We start from the raw sequence: 17,270 nt of genomic DNA on the forward strand, positions 1-17,270 counted from the left end.
GCTGCCTCCTTTAACTGGGCCGGAGGTTGGTTCTGTGGGGCTAAGGTTGAATGATTGAGTGAATGAATGTCGGGGTCCAGGTCGACCTGGCGGTCCCGAAAAAATGCAAATAAGAAAAGGATCACAGGATGAAAGGACTCGCTCTGAAAGCCTTGGAGTTAGGCCAATGTAAATGAAACCCGCCTCACGTTACTCCTAACTTCCTCTGATTAACACCCGACAGTGAAGAATATGGGCGATGAATCTTGGACTCTGAAGATGGGTGCAAAAGTTAGTCAGGAACATCTTGTCCTCGAATAAACTGCATCACACTAGCAACCCTCCGCAAAATATAGGAGGTGTGGAACAAAGCTGTTGTTACTAAGCAATAGACAGTTCTTCGTTCCGATGTATTCTATCTCCTTTCTTCCACATAGCACTCCTATTATCACAGCACAATTGGACTCAGACGACGATTCCGATTTTGCCCGTCTTGTGAAAGGTCGCATTGAGAAAACCCTCTTAGGAGAGGTAAGAAAACTTCTTGTTGGTAGTTAATAAAATTAAGTCCAGAACTGAATTCTGGATTAGCAGAACGAGTGACAGTGGGATTTTGAAAGCCAGGTTACGAATGCTGCTCTGTAACTTTCCCTTTAATATGTAGCCTAAATATAAAGTGTGAAATTCGGGCAGGGTATCTTACAGATATCTTTATCTGTCAGAGCAAAAAAGGCTACTGGAATTCCCTCCTTTTCATATGATAGATCACCAGTCTCCCCATCTTCAAAGCCTTACTAAAATCACATCTCCTTCAGGAAGCCTTCTCTGACTAATCGCTCATCTCCCCGCCGTATTCTTTCATCCCACTGTATCCCTTACGCACTTGAATCTACATCCCCTAAGCCCTTAGCACCTCCCTCATTTTCCCTTCTAACACTAACGTACATCTCCTTATTCTCATTCCCATTCCCTACCTGTAACTTATTTTAACGTCTGCCTCCTCTTCAAGATTTTAAGATTCTTGAGCGGAGGGATCGTGTCCACGTACTCTGTTATACTCTCCCTCGTTCACAAGAAGTACTCAACATATTCCACTGATTGAAAAGACTGATCGATTCACTTTTTGGATTTTTTGGATTTGTAGATTTCCGAATACATTGAAGAAGTATTTCTTCCCGACGATTGTTTTATTCTCGTCAAGCTGTCCCTGGAGCGGATTAGGCTTCTGAGGCTAGAAGTAAGTTATTCATTATAAAACTTAGACTGCATAACTGAGAAACGGCTTCAGCGTGATGATACTTAGGACTGGATAATGAGCCCCATGTGAAACAGGGACCTTGTCCGGCGTAATTATCCTGTATCTATCGCAGCGCTTAGTTCAAAGTTTAACAGATATTAAGCATCTAGAAAATTCAATTATTATTACTGGAAGTAAAATATGAGAGGTTAAAAAAACTGGACGGGGAAAGTAGAAAATGTTAGCTAAAGGTAGGCTTTGGTTTTTTGCTTGTTTTTTTAAAAAATATTTTTTAAGCTCTTACTAGGTGCCACGTACTGTTCTAAGCACTGGGGTAGATACAAGGTAATCAGTTTGGACACACTCCGTGTCCCACATGGGGCTCACAATGTTAATCCCCATTTTAGAGATGAAGTAACTGAGGCACAGAGAAGTGAAGTGACTTGCCCAAGGTCACTGTCAGACAGTTGGCAGAGCCAGGACTAAACCCAGGTTCTTATGACTCCCAGGCCTTTTCTCTGTCCACTAGGTCACGTGTGACCTTCTCTGATGACCTTCTAAAAATAGTTCTTAGATTTCATTTATCTGGACTCTCTTTTTTCTCCCATTACAATATGGATAATTTGAGGTAGTTAAACTAGCCCAGTGCTTATAACTAGGGTTTCCCAGCCTGAAGCCACTTCTCTTGCCACGGGTGAAACAAACGGATCACGTGCTGAGACTCAGAAATGCTTGTGCCCGACGCTGCAGGTGAATGCCGAGACGGTCCGATACTCCATCTGCATGTCCAAGCTGCGGGTGAAGCCCGGGGATGTCGCCGTTCACGGGGAGGCCGTGCTCTGCGTCACCCCACGAGAGAACAGCAAGAGCTCCATGTACTACGTCTTGCAGTTTCTCAAAGAGGACCTGCCAAAGGTAAGACCGCTGCCTGCTTCCTGCCTTGGTCCCCTATGTCCAGCCCAAGGGTGGGGCCTGGTACGTCACCTTAGGGAGGGCTCGGATCATAAGCGGGGCGTGAACGGGCCTGAAAAGGTCCATCCGTCAGATTTATTGAGCGCTTACTGTATGCAGAGCACTTTCCTAAGCGCTTGGGAGAGCAGACACCGATCCCTACCCACCAGATCTCAAAGCATTTTCTTTTTGGAACTCAGGTGGTGGTGCAAGGTATCCCTGAGGTGTCGAGAGCAGTCATTCACATCGACGAGCAGAGCGGAAAGGAGAAATACAAGCTTCTGGTGGAAGGGGACAATCTACGGGCCGTCATGGCCACTCACGGAGTCAAGGGCACTAAAACCACTTCCAATAACACTTATGAGGTATAGCCGTCCTACCAGTGAAACTTATTGTCAGTTAGGGAGGATTTTCCCTTCTTCCCATCTCGATCCTTCTGCGGTTTCTTGCTCACTTGCAAAAGCAGAAGAACCCACGGTCCGGGAATTGCTCGTCACTAGCCGTTTCTTTACCAAGGAAAACCAGCCTATTGTAGCCTGAAACCCGTGAGAGAGGCTGGATATTCAAATGAAGGGAAAGGGGAAAGTGCCAGTGTTCGTTCATTCATTCAGTCGTATTTATGGAGTGCTTAATATGTGCAGAGCACTGTACTAAGCGCTTGGAAAGTACAATTCAGCAACAAATAGAGACAATCCTTGCCCACGACGGGCTCACAGTCTAGAAGTGGGGAGACAACCATCAAAACAAGTAAACAGGCATCAGTAGCATCAATATAAAAAAATAGAATTACAGGTATATACACATTATTATAAATAAATAGAATTAGAAATATGTACATATGCACACAAATGCTGTGGGGCAGGGAGGGACTCGGGGCCATGGGGAGGGGAAGCAGAGGGAAAGGGGGGCTTAAGCTGGGAAGGCCTCCCGGAAGAGGCGAGCCTTCAGTAGAGCTTTGAAGGGGGAAAATGTGATAGTTTGGCAGATATGAGGAGGGAGGGCATTCCAGGTGTGATTGTTTGCTGGTTGTGAGGAGGGAGGGCATTCCAGACCAGAGATAGGACGTGGGCCAGGGGTCGACGGCGAGACAGGCACAGTGAGGAGGTTCATCCTTGATGTTTTCTCAGGTGGAGAAAACGCTGGGCATTGAAGCTGCCCGCACAACTATCATCAATGAAATCCAGTACACAATGGTCAATCATGGCATGAGCATCGACAGAAGGCACGTTATGCTGCTCTCCGATCTGATGACCTATAAGGTGTGTATGTAGGAATTCCTTCCCATTGCTTACATGGAAGACTTGATTAAATTTGGGGGTTTCAGCAGTTGGAATTGTCTTTGGCTTTGTTTGTGATATGGCAGCAGCCAAACTGGGGCTGGGAAACTGAGAAGCGGTGTGGCTTAGTAGAAAGAGCACAGGCCTCGAGTCATAGGACTTAATTTTAATCCCGGCTTTGCCATCTGCCTGTTGTGTGTCCTTAGGCAAATCATTTAACTTCTCAGTGCTTCTGTTACTTCATCTTTAAAAGGGGGGGTAAAATACCTGTTCTCCCTCCTTAGACTGTGAGTCCAGTGAGGAACTAGGGACTGTATCCAACATGATTATCTTGTATCTACCCCAGTGCTTAAGTACAGTGGTTGGCACATAATAAGTGCTTAACAAATATTATTAAAACCATAGTGTGATGTGGGGTGTTTCTTTTGTGTGTGTGTGTGTGTGTGTTGTTGTTTTTATGGCATTTGTTAAGTTCTTATTATGTGCCAGGCACATAATCACTGCGGTTGGTATAAAATAATGGGATTGGACACTGTCCATGTCCCACGTGGGGCTCACAGTCTTAATCTCCATTTTGCAGTTGAGAAAACTGAGGCAAGGAAAAGTGAAGTGACTTGACCAGCGTCACGCAGCAGACAAGTGTTGGAACCGGGATTAGAACCCAGGTTTTTTGACTCCCGGCTCATGCTCTGTCCACTAGGCCTTGTTGCTTCTCTTGACAAAGCTTTCCTAAAGTGGCTTTTCCAAATCTTGTAGCCTTCCAAAACCTGGGTAACTACAGTCATTATAATAATAATAATAATGGCATTTGTTAAGCGCTTACTATGTGCAAAGCACTGTTCTAAGCACTGGGGGATACAAAGTGATCAGGTTGTCCCACGTGGGGCTCACAGTCTTCATCCCCATTTTACTGATGAGGTAACTGAGGCACAGAGAAGCTAAGTGTCTTGTCCAGTCACACAGCTGGCAAGTGGCAGAGCTGGGATTAGAACCCACCACCTCTGTCTCCCAAGCCCGTGCTCTTTCCACTGAGGCACGCTGCTTCTTCATTATGGATAATGTATCACAGCCAAGTCTAGAAAATAACCACGTCTGCATGGAATGGCTTATTACCTATTAAGATAGAAGGTGTGCACTTCCAGGTTTTAACTGCTCAAAGAAATTATTTTAGGAAACAGGCATCATTTTCTCAATCAGATGATGGATTTAGTTCCGTGTTGCTCTTTGCTGGTGCTTAAATGTATTCAAATTGCTCTTTTGTGTGAGTGGGGCAATGGTTGTGTTGGGGTTTTTTTTGCTGTTGTTGTTGTTTTTGTTTGTTTTGGAAGCAGAGTCATAGCTCTGGAGCTCTGATTGAATTTGTATCTTTTTGACCTTTGACTCAGGGTGAAGTGCTGGGCATTACTAGGTTTGGCCTGGCCAAAATGAAGGAAAGTGTATTGATGCTGGCATCCTTTGAAAAGACTGCGGACCATCTCTTTGATGCTGCCTACTTTGGGCAGAAGGATTCAGTGTGTGGTAAGTATCCATGGACAGGTTGTAGCAATGCACCCGTAGCAGTTACGCAGCAGGTAAGTCACTTAGGAAAGGAGTAGCCAATTTTTCAGGTGCTTCGCAAAACTTAAAAAGGAGATTTTTTTTTTTTGAAGTTGCAACTGCAATTCTTAAAATTGGAACTCTTAGTTCCAGAAAGCACGACGGGATATGTCTTCTTCCTCTGCCCTTGTAGGGGTGTTGAGCTGTAGAAAACAGCATAGATGGGCCTGCCGTCACTTAACAGCAATCAAGGAATTTGATGCACGAGGACAAATAGGAATTTTAATGAAACACTGACCTGTGGTAATGGCTCTATTTTCATAAGGCTGTTTGAACTAGTCCCCAGCACTGGCTTAACTTTAGTAAAAGCCATTCTCTTTCACATGACACCACCGAGAAGCAGTGTGGCCCAGTGGAAAGTACAGGAGCCGGGGTATCGGAGGATATGGGTTCTAATCCCAGCTCTGCCACTTGCCCGCTGTGTGATCTTGGGTAAATCACTTAACTTCTCTGGGCTTCAGTTTCCTCACCTGTAAAATGGGGATTCAATACCTGTTCTCCCTCCTAGTTAAACAGTAAGCTCCGTGTGGGACAGAGACTATGTCTGACCTGATTATCTCCTATCTATCCTAACACTTAGAACAATGCTTGCTTGGCACATTGTACATGCTTAACAAATACCACCGTTACCATTATTTATCCCTTTTTTAAATTGCTGTTCCCTAAAATAACGAAACAATCCCACCCCCCTTGCACTCTGCAGATGATACAACTGAGGCAGAGTGATTTAAGATTTTGCTCTGTCTCATAGTCCGATAGGGCAGAGCCAGAAACCTAAGAATCTATAAATGCCCCACCCTGATCCTAGCCTTTCAAATACATTTTCTTTTTATGTTTCAAATGTGAGTTTCCTTAAAAGTAGTTGTTCCATCGCCAGTGTGTAGTAGAGTGCTTGACACATAGTAAAAACTTAACAAGTACCACAATTAACTCCTTGAGGACAGGGATGGTCGTGTCTACCAACTGTATTCTATTCTCCCAATCAGTCAATGGTATCGATTGAGCGCTTACAATGTGCAGAGCACTAAGCACTTGGGAAAGTACAGTACAGCGGAATTAGCAGGCACATCCCCTACCCATCAGGAGCTCCCTGTCACTTAGGACGGTATTCTGCACAAAGTACCATTGGTTGATCGATGGATTGACTGACTCCTGGACCACATCACTTCTGCTTGTGACCCGGGAGAAACAGTGACCACAAGGAAGCAGCAGATGTCAGCACCACTCTTAAAGAAACCGTAGCCAGGGAAGGAAGGATGGAAAAGCTACCGGAGAAGTCGCTTCTCTGCGTTTCATTTGTCCGGACCTCACTCCTTCAAACACAGAGCATATTATTGGTGCCGCAGTTTTGGTCCACTGGAATGATAAATTGCGCAGTATAAATTTATCTTAATGTCTGTCTCCCCCTCTAGACTTGTGGTCAGGGAATCAACTCTGTGGTATTGAGCATTTAGCATAGTGCTCTGCTCATAGGAAGCGATCAGTAAATGCCGTTGGTGATGAAATTAGAAGGGGGAGAAAAGTGGGCAAAGGCAGAAAACTGTCTCTCCTATTCCTTTTTTTTCCTAGAGCACCACCGGCTTTTCTCTCCACAGGCTTCTGCTCCGTTAGGCGAATTTATGTCCCCGTTTTTGAATTCCTGTACTTCTTGATTCCCACTTTCAGGTCCCGAGTCTTTCAGGCCCTACCTAAAGCCACCCGAGGGGAAGCCTATGCTAAGTGCAATGCCCAGCTATTTCAATCAGTCGGTCATGTTTATCGAACACTTACTGTGTGCAGAGCCCTGTACTAAGTGCTTGGTAGACACATTCCCTGGCCACATTGAGTTGTTCCAGAGTTGATTCCCTCCTTCCCTTTTCTCCTCCCCTCTCCCTTCTCCCAAATACCTGAGTTTCTAATTTCAGTTGCATTTCTGAACTGCCCCAGGGGCAGGCGTGTTCTAGTAATCCCGGCAGAGACAAAACTACCACTGGGGCACGTCCCGAGTTTTTATTGCCTTTTTCTTCAGTAGGTAAGACCTGGGCACCAATTGGTCCAAAGTCCATGAGCTGACCTCTGGATGTTTACTTTATTCTGTGGTTTCAGTCAAAGAAAACATTCTGTGGCAAACTCAATCCCTTTTGAAAGTGTTTGCTCAATGTTCTTGCTGACTAAGTTTAATGATCTCAGAAGAGGGACCCATACGGATTTCTTTTTTCTTTTTTTCCCTCCCTCTGGCAGTCCCCGTTGCTGCCGTTTGACTTAGCACAGATGCGAGAGCAAAACGGATTCAGTCTCCGGCAGGCGGGTGATTTGGCTGCAACTAGGTGGCACTTCTCCTAAATCAGCCACCCAAGACCTGGGGCCAGTTCTCAGGGTTCCCAGATCTAGAAAGAGAATCCTCTTTGGCATATACTCTGCAGCCGGACTAAGAACAGGGCTTTCAGCGGCCCACAGATTGGTAGCAAGAACTTTTTGAAGTGAAAGAGCTGAAGATACGTCTGTTAAATCGTCCCTTTTTATTTTTCCCCCCATCCGGAAGGTGATGGTACCAGCCTGGTAAAGCAAACAGCACTGCCAGATTAACCGCAGTGGTGTTTATTAAATGCTGACTGTACGCCGAGTGCCGCGCCAGGCACTGACACTCAAATACCATTTGATCGACCGACTCAGATGAGACACGGACTATGTCCTTCTCAGGGTTTATAATCCAAGAGTTAGAGAGGGCAGGTATTAGCCCCAGTCTATGGATGATGAAATTGAGGCCCGGGGAGAGTTTGACTTTACCCGAAGTCACACAGTAAGCTAGTGGCAGAGTTGGGATTAGGAACTGGGTCGTCGGACTCCCGGGTCCGTGCCCCTTCCGCGAGCCATGCCGTCTTTCAGTAGAATTAGTGGTAGTTACTGAGCGCTTACTGACTCCAGAGTGGCTCACATACTAGAGATATGTGGGGCACAAAAAAAAGAAGGAAAAGACATGATCCCTGCCTTCAAGTTTACAATCTGATGGCAGGGTCAGAAAGGGCAGAAGGCACCATAGTTATGAGTGACTAGAAAACAGTTATGTAACAGACCAAAGAGATTACCGAGACAACAGTATCTATTTCTCAAAATTCTCAGTACTCAAGTACATGTCCAAAATCCATTTTAATGTCTCTCTCTTTGGGGGAAGGGAACAGCTCTACCAACTGTGTTATGGTGTACCCTCCCAAGTGCTCAGAACAGTGTTTTGCACACAGTACGTGCTCAATCAATATCATTGGTTGTCTGTGAGCCCCAGCAGGGACAAGGACTAACTCAGATCTGATTATTTTATTTTTTTTCCCTCAGCCCCCCCACGGCACTTTGACGAATAGTAAGTCCTCAAGAAACAACAGGACTAATATTGAAAGAAATGTTCACCATGTCTGGCTTTTTTTTCTTTTTCCTTGGCTGCTTTATCAAGTTTTCACTTTGAGTTGAGTGTAAAACGGAGGGTCAAGTCCATCATCGGGCAAGCCTAGTTGGGATTTTCTCCGACCTGGGCCAAGGTGCAAGATTCTAATAGCGTTTCGGTTGTGTTTCAGGTGTGTCTGAGTGCATAATCATGGGTATCCCGATGAACATTGGGACCGGACTCTTCAAGCTGCTCCACAAAGCTGACCGGGATCCCAACCCTCCCGAGAGGCCCTTGGTCTTCGATACAAGCGAGTTCCACATCCCCATTGTCACGTAGCATCCACCAGAGGACCGGATAGACCGCGGACTTAATCCGACGTCCCGGCCCCGGGGCCAAACCCAAATTAGCCATCCATAGTTTGTTGCCACTGACTTTGGAAAATAAAGCGGATTCAAATGTGGGCGGTGGAGAGGAGCACCTGTTCAAGAATTGAATTCAGCTCGAAGCTTTTCAGTTGGGAAAGATGGAAGACTTTCTCTCATTATCCATGTTGTCACAGCAGACTGTGGTACTGCCTGAAAGTGCATAGTTTCCTGTTGGAGACCATTTCTGTGTGAATAAGTTAATAACTATTTCCCAACCTATCTCTGGCTGGTTCTGATTTATTCATCCTTGTTAGTTCACTGGTCTATATTTGACATCTTTTTTTTTGCCATTTTCCAGTTGCATCAAGCCCACTATTATAATTTCATCTTGACGCCTTAGCACTATGGCAAGTGGGAATTAGACTTCTATTTTTTGTCTCCAGATAGCGCCTAGCTGTGTACCAAATATAATACAAACAAGGAAGAAGTTCAAGTTTTTTGTTTCACCCTTTGTTGAAATTTCCCAGTGTGATGTTCTCATGTTAAAGAAAAAAAAAATTATTTACTCTTCTTTTTAAGCAGCAAGAACTCTGTAAAAACCAATATTGAAATTACTCTGAAAAAACTGGTCAAGCAAAATCGCCGCCTAGGATTCGAATTCAAACCTAGAACTGGGGTGAAGCCCAAGAACTTGCTGAGATTCGCTCTGCCCAGCTCCTGAGAGTGTCCAACTTCATTGCACTCAGTCTCCACCTCCACTTAACTTCTACGATTCAAGGGGGTTTTTTTCTTTCTTTTTTTCTTTTTTCATTAAGCGCTTACTGTGCGTCAAGCACTGTTCTAAGCGCTGGGGTCGGTGGAGATGCAGTCCGTGTCCCACATGGAGCTCGCAGTCTAAGTAGGCGGGGGAGTTGAATGTTGACTTTTAATTGTGGGTCTTCGGGTCCCCCCAACTCTGGCCGAAAATAGGCGGGCGACCCGTCCGGCAGCTGTTGGGGCAGTGGCCACGGTAGGTTTTAGCTTCAGGAGTTGGAAGAAACCCAGACCGGCCGTGGAAGTGGCAGAACTAGACGGGGCCCGCTCACTGTCCTCGGAGTGACCGCAACTCAGTCTTCACCTCAACCACTGGCAACTGGCTGGGCGGCGGAGGCCCTGCAGAAGGAGAGGGGACGGGAAAGAGAGAAATGAATGAATCTCGGGAGAATCACAGAGAAGGGCTGAACCTGGAGAGCTCATACAGTAGGAGGGTGTAAAATCTACAGCTGGAGCAGGAAGCGTGTGTGTCAGATCTCTGTAAAGATTAAGCAGCAGAGGAAGACCTTATTAATCATCTGCAAGGATTTCTTCACAGTAGCTCTGTAATTGCTCTTGGGTTTTCCGAGGCTTTGGAGGAGGTTTTGTGCAAAATTTGAAAAAAAAAAGTCCAAGTAGCTTGTCTTCAAGAAAAAAAAGACTGGATTTTGCTCCAGGAGACAATGTGCTCTTTGTGCCGAACTGCTCATTAAGACTGGCAGAGTGCCAGAGGAAGAAATGAAAATGGTGATGGCCGTGGAGTCGCTAACCCCCCTCACCACCACCACCCCCTGAGAACCTTCAATGCAGCCCATCCTTTGTGCTTTCCCGAAGGTCGGGTTCTGGGAAATGGATGCAGAACTTCAGGAAAGAATAAAGTTCCGTTTCCCAGAACTCATCAAGGACTGTGGTCCTGAGATGGGAGACTGAAAACCAGGGGCAAGGAAAGTGCATCCCTTTTTAGAATAAAGGTTTAGGGATGAGAGGAAATAAACCTTAAACAATAGTAATTTCTTCCCCTTCCTCCTCTCCTCCCACCACCCTCACCTCTTCTTTCCCAGGGTGGTCTTCCGGGATGAATAAATCAGATCGATCCGACTGAATGCCAGAATGAAGGGACAACTGAAGCCAAGAAGTGTGATCCTATGTATGGATAAGAAAATGCGAAAAACACAGAAAAATGCGCAAAGAATTGTAGACGCTTATATTTATTGGGGCTTCAGGGCAAGGTTGAAATTCTAAACTTGGAGTAGTCTTAACTGGGAGGGAGGGGTACCATATAGTACAGAGTCTTTGATCTGTGATAGGCCCAATCCTGCCATAACACATGTTTTCACTCAGCATTTGACTAGAATGTTTGAGAATTGAGGAGAGTATCTGACAACACAGACCTGTTTGGATATAGCCGGTCGCAGTCTTGGGAGAGATGGATTGTGCCTTTTGCACACAGCAGTAGAATAGGTGACTACAACAAGTTATTTTCTTTAAAAATCAGTTTTGCACAAACCGCTTCTAGTAGAGCTGATTTGGAACTTGAAACTCTTCCCAAGACCTGTGGACCCGGAGGTGAATAGGGATTCCTCACATGAGTTGAAATTTTGTTTATAAAGGTCGGATTCAAGTTTACGTTAAAAATACGACACATCTGTGTGATCTTCCAAAGTTACTGCTGCCTCCTGATAAGTTACAGCGGAAGCCTCCATGTCTCCAGGCAGAGCTGGTGGGCAGTCGTACAGACGGCGAACGGAGGGATCAAAAATCAACCGTATTTTTCAGTGTTTGGTAAATACCTGGATCATTGCGTGCAACATTCTTGCATTAATTACGTAAATAAAAAGACTTTCCACCATAAATGAAGCAGCCATGTTTGAGTCTGTATTCAGCTGATCTCTAGAGAGAGATTGTAATACAAATAGTATCTGTTGAGTGCTTACTCTGTGGCAGGCAGCGTACCAGGCTCTGGGGTAGATACAAGTTTAAGTGAGAGACCGTCCCTGTCCCGCATGGAGCTCACAGTTTAAGCAGGAGAGAGAACTGGTATTGATGACTCTTCCAGACTGTAAGTTCATTGTGGGCAGGGAATGTGTCTGTTTACTGTTATATTGTACTCTCCCAAGCACTTAGTACATTCATTCAATCTTATTTGTTGAGCCCTTACGGTGTGCGGAGCACTGTATTAAGCACTTGTACAGTAAAGCAATAAAGAGAGAGAATCCCTGCCCACAACGGGCTTACAGTCTTGGGGGTGGTTTGGGGAGAGACGCATCAAACAGTCTTCAATAGAGAAATCAGTAGAATTATACACAAGTGCTGTGGGGCGAGGAGAGGGGGCGAAGAGCTAAGAGAGCGAGTCAAGGTGAGGCAGAAGGGAGGGGGAGCTGAGGAAAAGGGGGGCTTAGTCTGGGAAGGCCTCTTGGAGGAGGTGCACCTTAAGTAGGGCCGACGGGGAGAAGAGTGATGGCGGATTTGTGTTGGGGGGGGGCATTCCAGGCCAGAGGTAGGACGTGGGCCGAGGTCGAGGGCGGGACAGGCGAGAACGAGGCACCGTGAGGAGGTTAGCGGCAGAGGAGTGGAGTGTGTGGGCTGGGTTGTAGGAGAGAAGGGAGGTGAGGTAGGAGGGGGCAAGGGGATGGAGAGCTTTGAAGCCAGTAGTGAGGAGTTTTTGTTTGATACGGAGGTAGATAGGCAACCATGAGATTATTGAGGATGCGGGGTGACGTGCCCTGAACTTTTCTTTAGGAAAATAACCCAAGCAGCGGAGTGAAGTATGGACTGAAGTGGGGAGAGGCAGGAGGTTGGGAGGTCAGAAAGGAGACTGATGCAGAAATCCAGTCAGGATAAGGAGAGAGCTTGTACCAGCAGGGTAGCAGTTTGGATGGAGAGGAAAGGGCGGATCTTGACAATGTTGCGAAGGTGAGGCCGACAGGATTTGGTGACGTGTGTGGGGTGAGAGCGGAGGCAAGGATGACACCAAGGTTAGGGACTTGTGAGATGGGAAGGGTGGATGTGCCGTCCACAGTGACGGGAAAGTCAGGGAGAGGACAGGGTTTGGGAGGGAAGATGAGCTCTCCCTTGGACATGTTGAGTTTGAGGTGGCGGGAGGACATCCAAGTGGAGACGTCCTGAAGGCAAGAGGAAATGCTAACCTGGAGGGAGTGAGAGAACGAGGGAGGAGATATAGATTCGGGTGTCATCTGCATCGAGTTGATAGTTGAAGCCACGGGAGCGAATGAGTTCTCTGAGGGAGTGAGTATAGATGGAGACTAGAAAGGGGCCCAGAACTGACCTGTGCTCTTTGCACGGTGCTCAATAAATAGTAATAATAACGTTGGTATTTGTTAAGCGCTTACTAAGTGCAGAGCACTGTTCTAAGCGCTGGGGGAGATACAGGGTAATCAGGTTGTCCCACATGAGGCTCACAGTTAATCCCCATTTTACAGATGAGGTAACTGAGGCACAGAGAAGTGAAGCAACTTGCCCACGGTCACACAGCTGACAAGTACGATTGAATGAATGATCCCCATCTTCCACATGAGGAAACTGAGGCACAGAGAAGTTAAGTGATTGGCCCAAGGTCAAACAATAGACAAGGGCGGAGCCAAAAAGAGAACCCAGGGTGGGCAAGCTGGATATTTCTGCTAATGGGGCTTTGAAGTAGTGTATGTGTCCTACAAGTGCCCAGTGAAAAGTCTAGTCTGTAATATAATGGTGAACCTTTGAATTTTTCAGATTATTTTGTTTATTTGCTTTGAAACGAATTAAGAGCAAGAAAAAGGGGTGGAAGAGTTAAATGATGTTACTCAGCCATTTAGATTGAGAGTATTAAGACTGTATTTTCACTCAGAGGCAGCAGCTCCTGGAACAGGGAATGTAATGGATTAGATCACTTTGTGAAACTTTTTTGAGTTGATCAGCAATTCATTAGCAGCAGCAGCAGCAGCAGCAGTGTCTGCTGAGTGCTTGGGAGAGTACAATAGTGGTGAGGCACAATCATGTCTCCTTTCTTTAAACAAATGTATTATTATTATTGTTACGGTATTTGTTAAGTGCTTTCTAGGTGCCAAGCGCTGAACTAAGCCGTGGGGGAGAGTGGTGGGAGAGGGAGGAGAGGACAGACCCTGAAAGGCAGGGGCCAGGATTAAGGGAGCCAGGCTTGTCAGCTTGTCAGCGCACAGGACCAGGGGAAAACAGGATGGAGGACTTAAGGAGAGTTCTGGCTTTTTTATGGTATTCGTTAAGCACCTACTATGCCAGGCACACGTTCGGACCATGATTCCCCATTCCTCAAGAAACTCCAGTGGTTGCCCATCCAACTCCGTGTCAAATGAAAACTCGTCACCATTGGCTCTAATGCATTCCGTCACCTTGCGTCGTCCTACCTCACCTCGCTACACTCCTACTACGACCCAGCCCGCACACTTCACTCCGCTGATCCTAACCTTCTCTCCGTTCCTCCATCCCTTCTATCTCACCGCCGACCTCCCTCGTCCACATCCCGCCTCTGGCCTGGAGTGCCCTTCCTCCTCATATCAGACAGATAATTGCTCTCTCCCATTTGAAAACCTTATTGAAGGCACACTCCTCCAAGAAGCCTTCCCTGAATAAGCCCTCCTCTCCTCTTCTCCCACTCCCTTCTGTGCCACTCTTACTTGCTCCTTCATTCATCCTCCCTTCTATCCCCACAGCACATATGTATATATCTGAATGTATCTGTAATTTTTTATGTAAATATATTAACGTCTGTCTCCCCCTTTAGACTCTGAGCTTGTTGTGGGCAGAAATGTGTCTGTCGTCATACTGTAGTTCAGTGCTTTACACACAGTAAACCCTCAACAAATGTGATTGAGAGCAGATGAAGTCCACGCCCCACATGGGGCTCAGTCATTAATCCCAGCATGGCTCAGTGGAAAGAGCCCGGGCTTGGGAGTCAGAGGTCATGGGTTTGAATCCCGGCTCTGCCACTTGTCAGCTGGGTGACTGTGGGCAACTCACTTCACTTCTCTGTGCCTCAGTGACCTCATCTGTAAAGTGGGGATTAAGACTGTGAGCATCATGTGGGACAACCTGATTCCCCTGTATCTACCCTAGCACTTAGAACAGTGCTCTGCACATAGTAAGCGCTTAAATACCAACATTATTATTATTATTAATAATCCCCATTCTACAGATGAGGTAACCGAGGCAGAGAGAAGTGAAGTGACTTGTCCAAGGTCACACAGCAGACAAGTGGCGGAGTCAGGACTAGAATCCAGGTCCTTCTGACTCCCAGGCCCGTGCTCTAACCACTAGGATCGGGCAAGGCTGGGTTTCGATTGTAATTGTAATCTCTCTGAGGTCAGGAAAACTTGCTTCTGTGGTACTCTCCCAAGCATTTAGAACAGCACTTCACACCCAGTAAACACTCGGGAAATACCATTGACCGACTGGGGAGTGGGAATGGATGGGTTTACCTTTTCACCAGTGAAGTATACCACCCTACCCAATATATGACGATACTGCCATCAAGGAAGCTAGTGTCATAAAGTCCAAACCCACTCTGTTGTAAAACTGAATTGGGGTTTAAATTGAGAAATGTAAGAGCCATTTAAAGGTTGCAAATCAAAGACTGTTTTGTACAGCTTGGGGACTCCTTGGTGAAATTGAGTTATTGCAGTCCAATTTCATCTCACCCATTAGGGGATTTATAGTCTTCCTGAATATTATCCTTTATTAGGGCTTTACTCTTTTACTATCTCGCTGTGCCAGGAGATTTAAAGTTTATTTGGTTTTGATTGCAGCCCATTGCTTTATAAAGCTTTTTAGGAGGCAGTGTAAATGTTTTCCTTGTGATTCAGTATCAGAGGTAATCTTGGGGTTTTGTTTCCATATTTGGTTTATTTTCATATCGTCACAGTGATGCATGTGGTAATTTCTAATAGCCATATTCGTTTATGAGTTTCTCTTTATGGGATTTTTTTTTTCTTTCGGAAGAAAAATGGAGGACTTATAGGACAAGAAGATAGAAACAAAAAGATTGTTTCAAGCCAATCTGCAGTCAGCTATAGTGCAGGGAGAAGGAGAGATGTGAGTTAACACAAATACTGCACCTTCTAAAACCAGAAACATATTTCTTCCTTGTATGACGCACTGCAGCCCCTAAGTCAACTCGGAGCTGCGGTGTAATGCGGTGAGCTTTTCCTCTCATGTAGAGACACGGGTTTAGCAATATGTTGATCTCTTAATCTCTGACTTTTTTTTTGTCTGCTTTCCTTGACTCAAGTTTTCCTTAAAGGTCCTCTTTCTGCTTAATGAGGCTTTTAAAGAATGCAACATGTTTTGTTTGTTGTTTTTTTAACTCAGTTTCTTTGGAATACAGAACTCACCTGGAAGAGAATGCTCTGCCATGGCAATCTCTAGTCGGTCATCTTGAGAGGTCAATTTGCAATTCTCAGCAACCTGGACTTGCCTGAATATATAAAGCACTTCACATCCTTATATTAATGGTATCTATTAGGTGCTTAACAGCTAAAGAGCACTGGGGTAGATACAAGATAAATCAAGCGGAGTCACACTCCCACTTGGGACACACTGTCTGAGAGGGAGGGAGAAGTGATATTTTATTGCCATTCTATACTTAAGGAAGCTAAGGCACAGAGAAGGAAAGTGATTTGCCCAAGGTCATTTAACCGGCAAAGTGGAAGACTACGAGCCCCATGTGGGACATGGACAGTGTCCAACATGAACAGCTTGTGTCTACCCCAGTGCTTAGTACAGTGCCTGGCACATAGTAAGCGCTTAACAGATACTATAAGCAAAAATGTGGCAGAGCTAGGATTGAAGCTTGTCTCCTGATTCTCGGTCCTGTGTTCTTTCCACTAGGTCACTGGGCCTCCCTGTTCTTAGAATGGGCTAGAGAAATTACTTGTCATGCGATATCTTTCTTGTTGGAGCCCTTCTCTTTCGGCTGGAGGTAATTCATTTTCCCAAATTTCCTGGGTCTTCATTTTTCCTCAAAAAGACTCTTCCGTACATCCGTGTGGCCGCACTGAGGGTTAAACTGCCACTGCCCGTCTCGCGCTCTTCGCAACAGTTGTCTAACCGGACTCCCGATTGTCCGTCTTCTTTAGTGTAGCCTCTCTCGGTGTGATTTATTTAAGGGCCTGTAAAATCACCATGGAAACCTGCACCGTTGCTATGGTGACCGAAGCATAAAGAGTCACCATAGAGACCCTTGGAAATCCCGAGGAAATCATTACCAGGTGCTTGGAGGATAAATAGAGAGACGGTACCACAGCCAGTGCGATTGAACTTGGGAGGGGCGAGGGAGCAAACTGAGAAGGGTTCCCCAAACGATTAAGGGTCCTGCCATTTGGAAGGAACACAGAGGAACCATGGGGCGGCTAAACCCATTTTGTGCTTCTTCCCTTTGAGGTGTTGCCTGTGCTTGTTACGTGAAGCAAGTTCTTGCTAGTTCTAACTTGAAGAAGTATAGAAACCTGAGACAACTGTTCTCTCTGGGCGAGTCTTTATGAGCCAAGTAAATTATCTGAGTAATCAGGCAAAAACTCCACAAACCTCCATTTTTTCCTTCATCGGCGGAGGCCCATTTCTCAAATGTAATGAGTAACAACTGCCAGGAAATTTTATGAATGATCCCGGGGCAAGGAAGGAACATAATTTAATAAGGCCAAAGGTAGGCCTTTGTGCTAATTTAAAAATTGTCAGTATTAAGCCGA

General features: G+C 45.8%; 1 protein-coding gene across 1 annotated transcript in view; it reads left to right on the forward strand.

Moving 5' to 3' along the window:
* Positions 1 to 11,408, forward strand: part of POLR3A (RNA polymerase III subunit A) — a 52,342-nt gene extending 40,934 nt beyond the window's left edge. The window contains exons 25-31 of the mRNA XM_029060182.2: positions 417 to 510; positions 1,124 to 1,216; positions 1,967 to 2,131; positions 2,368 to 2,532; positions 3,295 to 3,426; positions 4,830 to 4,962; positions 8,586 to 11,408. Coding sequence (XP_028916015.1) covers positions 417 to 510; positions 1,124 to 1,216; positions 1,967 to 2,131; positions 2,368 to 2,532; positions 3,295 to 3,426; positions 4,830 to 4,962; positions 8,586 to 8,734 — 931 coding nt within the window. The 3' untranslated portion in view covers positions 8,735 to 11,408. The remainder of the gene's footprint in view (positions 1 to 416; positions 511 to 1,123; positions 1,217 to 1,966; positions 2,132 to 2,367; positions 2,533 to 3,294; positions 3,427 to 4,829; positions 4,963 to 8,585) is intronic.
* The last annotated feature ends 5,862 nt before the right edge of the window (positions 11,409 to 17,270 follow it).

This window comes from Ornithorhynchus anatinus, chromosome 3 (assembly GCF_004115215.2).
Source record: "Ornithorhynchus anatinus isolate Pmale09 chromosome 3, mOrnAna1.pri.v4, whole genome shotgun sequence".
NCBI lineage: Eukaryota > Metazoa > Chordata > Mammalia > Monotremata > Ornithorhynchidae > Ornithorhynchus > Ornithorhynchus anatinus.